The sequence below is a fragment of the Halyomorpha halys genome, unplaced genomic scaffold (assembly GCF_000696795.3).
Source record: "Halyomorpha halys isolate HHAL.00 unplaced genomic scaffold, Hhal_1.1 Scaffold150.1, whole genome shotgun sequence".
Classification (NCBI taxonomy): Eukaryota; Metazoa; Arthropoda; class Insecta; order Hemiptera; family Pentatomidae; genus Halyomorpha; species Halyomorpha halys.
Window position 1 is genome coordinate 1,002,627 of NW_027113424.1, and position 3,186 is coordinate 1,005,812.

Sequence of the window (3,186 nt, forward strand, 5' to 3'; positions counted from 1 at the left end):
TATATATATTTTTTTATACAAGGACTGTATTGTTTGTTTTTTATTTGTATATATTTAATATTAAACATACTCTGTTACCAATTGGAAAGCTTTTTTTATTTATTTGATTTTCTGTACTCTTTTGGCTCCTCAAGGGGTTTTCAATAAATAGGCCCTCCTTTTATAAAATTAAATAAAAAATACCAGCGCTACTTTTTTCTATTTTTTCTGAGGAGAGGTAAGTAATATTTTCAATTACAAAAAGCCTCTCGACACAACATAGTTTAATAAACCAACTAAAGGCATCAAGAATTCTGAAAAAAAAAGTAGTTTTCATAACATAGTATCATGAAATTTCTATTAAGATTAGTAAGAATTGAAAAAAGGGCAATGATTCAATTAAAATAAGATCATTAAGTAACCTATAAAGATTTTAGTCACTACCCGAATAATAGAATAAAAATTTAATTGTTACAAGTATAAATATGTAAAATTACTTTAAAAGTGATTATTGCCATACGGCAAACAAAGATATAATGTTAATTGTATATGTATAATGTATTGCATTATATTATTATGTATTTTGTAACCATATAAAAAATAAAGAGGTTTGAAAAAAAAAAAAAGTGATCGAAAAAAATACAATTAAATTAAATTTTTTAATTCTAGCATAAATAAAAGCGGTTTAAACAAACCATGCCATTGGGAAATGGACAAAATGTATAAATGTCAGAAAATTCCCTGTCACCCCACTTTCCACGTGATGGAATAAGTTTCAGTCCAGTGAATGTTTCAATCAATCTCCAAAATGTTATATGCTGCAAACCTAAAAAAAATAATCAAATAAATCATAATTTTTTTTATGCTTCACTTTAGAAGTCATTTAAGCATTATTCCAAGATTCATCAAGAAACTGACAATATAAAAAATTAAAAACAATGCACCTAAACTGACAAACATAATAATACAATTTTTTAATTCACAGTAACCTATTCTAAACCTTCTAAAAAAGTTTTTGATACAGTAAATAGTGAGGTACAAGTCAAATGGTTCAGGAAATGGTAAAAAATTTAAGAATCACTGAAATATAATCAAAGCTTGTCATTAAGAGATGGAAAGAGAAGATACTATCTACATGACTGAATGAATCTATGATGAGGCTTTCTTATAAAAAAATTGATAAGGATATATTGATGCTAAATCAACAATCAAACATTACATATATACAACAGTGTAAAACAACATCATATGATGTAATGTGATCAGCGACATACTTAACCGCCAGGTATTAAAAAAATTATGACATATGTTTATAATAAAATATTAAGTCCAAAAGGAGTCATTGTTATTTAAGTTCATTTAGTCATAAGCAATAAAATATTTCACATAGTAAAAAATTAGAAAATAAAATCTCAGAAACTATATCCACTCTATTACCATGAGACTTCTGAGCACAAAATATAGAACTCAACAAACTATGGAATTTCTTAGTGGTCTCTTAAATATTAAATATAAATCAATAAAAGTACAACAATTATTGATAATGAAAGGTCATATTGTGAAGTTTTATAAATAACATAATAAATAATAATAACAATAAAACAGTTTATTGGAACTAGGAAAAATCACTAAAAAAGTAAAAAGAAATATCCACCTCAGTCTATATTCAGTTATTTTATATTTACATATAATTAATACCGAGTATATATTCAATGAAAATTTAAAATAAATAAGGCTACAACCACAGGAGGCTAAAACGTAATTTTTTTTTTTTTTATGTGTTGTTTAAACATACCCTTTAAAAAACCAGATGAGTCAATGACATGATGAAAATCATTGAGTTAGTATTTGCAAGAAAAACTAAAATTTCAAGCCGAATTACAGGCCTTCATTAAGGTTACAATAGAATGAAGATGAAAATATTCCACAAGTATAAAGAGGATATGTTACAAAAAAAAATAAATATGGACAAAGTAAAAAGAAACTTATGATGAAGATGGTCAGGGGTGTGGTCAAAAGAGAAAAAAAATAGTTAACAACTATTTATTATCCAACGTCTCACCTAACTTTGTAGAGCTTAATTAGAGCTGTTGGAAATTCTTGATGGTTCTAAACTATAAACATAAACATTAGTGAATCATAATATTCTTATATTTTTTGTATAAATATTTTGTGTTATTATTACACTCTGCCTTCCCTGGATCTCTTCTCCTTCCTATACCCTCTATCTTTTCATCAGGATCTACAGTGAATACCCAGAACTGACTACTCTATCGACTACAGGTACAAGATAAAAGGTGAAGTATTTCCTTACAGAAAGAAGTATAACTTCCTCCAAGGACCTAAAGCGAACAGCTTACGGAATGGAGTTTCCATTCTGCGAGAGGTTATGGCAAATATCTGTAAAACTCACCAATATTCCTGTAAATTCACTTCCTATCCAGCACACCACATCTATTAAACATACTTTGTTGAGGCCTACTGATATTGATTACCTCACCACTTAAATTTGTGCCAGGACTAATTATAAATAGTACTTGACACTATATTTTATTTTAAAAATAACTTTAAGACAAAAAATAATAATGGCTCTTATAGTTTAACAAGATATAGTTTTAATTACCTGATGCGATTATCCCTCCAAATACAAAAGGATTATATTCTACTTTCCAAATTTCCCTATTTGAATTAGGTTGCTTCAAAACGATTCTTTCCATATTCCAATTCCATACCGTTAAACTACTATCTGGTTTTGATGCTTGAGAAAGTAACCATTTACCATTAGGACTAGGGAAAACACAACAAAATAACAGATAAAAACCATAAAACATAAAGATCGTAAATAAAATTAAGACATGTATAATTTTATATACCCTACAATTAAGAACTCCACGATAAGCACAAATATAGAGAGGTTGTTCTTATTAGCCTTATCTAATGGATACTTCTAGCAACAAGATGTTTTTGAAAAATAAGAAGTATCTTCCTCAAATGTTTTGTGCACATTTCCTAATATATTAACTTCCAGGATCAATACCCTTTTTGTAAATTTTTTAATAGTTATAAAAAAGCTTCTTCAGGGCTATTTTGACGGCCGTCAAATAAATAGTCAAAAAATAGCCCTGAAGAAGCCCTGCAACGTGGGGCGAAACGTTGGCTCATTAAATTAGTATATTTCTACTATTTGAGTTTTTCTTGACCGCACCC

The 3,186-nt window shown here is 27.9% G+C and overlaps 1 protein-coding gene across 3 annotated transcripts in view; it reads right to left on the reverse strand.

Moving 5' to 3' along the window:
* Positions 1 to 3,186, reverse strand: part of LOC106678626 (cilia- and flagella-associated protein 44) — a 50,035-nt gene that overhangs the window by 41,987 nt on the left and 4,862 nt on the right. For all 3 annotated transcript variants that reach the window (XM_014417250.3, XM_014417249.3, XM_014417252.3), the window contains exons 4-5: positions 2,603 to 2,766; positions 675 to 805 (exon numbers count right to left, since the gene is read on the reverse strand). In XM_014417250.3, the coding sequence (XP_014272736.1) occupies positions 675 to 805; positions 2,603 to 2,766 (295 nt within the window). The remainder of the gene's footprint in view (positions 1 to 674; positions 806 to 2,602; positions 2,767 to 3,186) is intronic.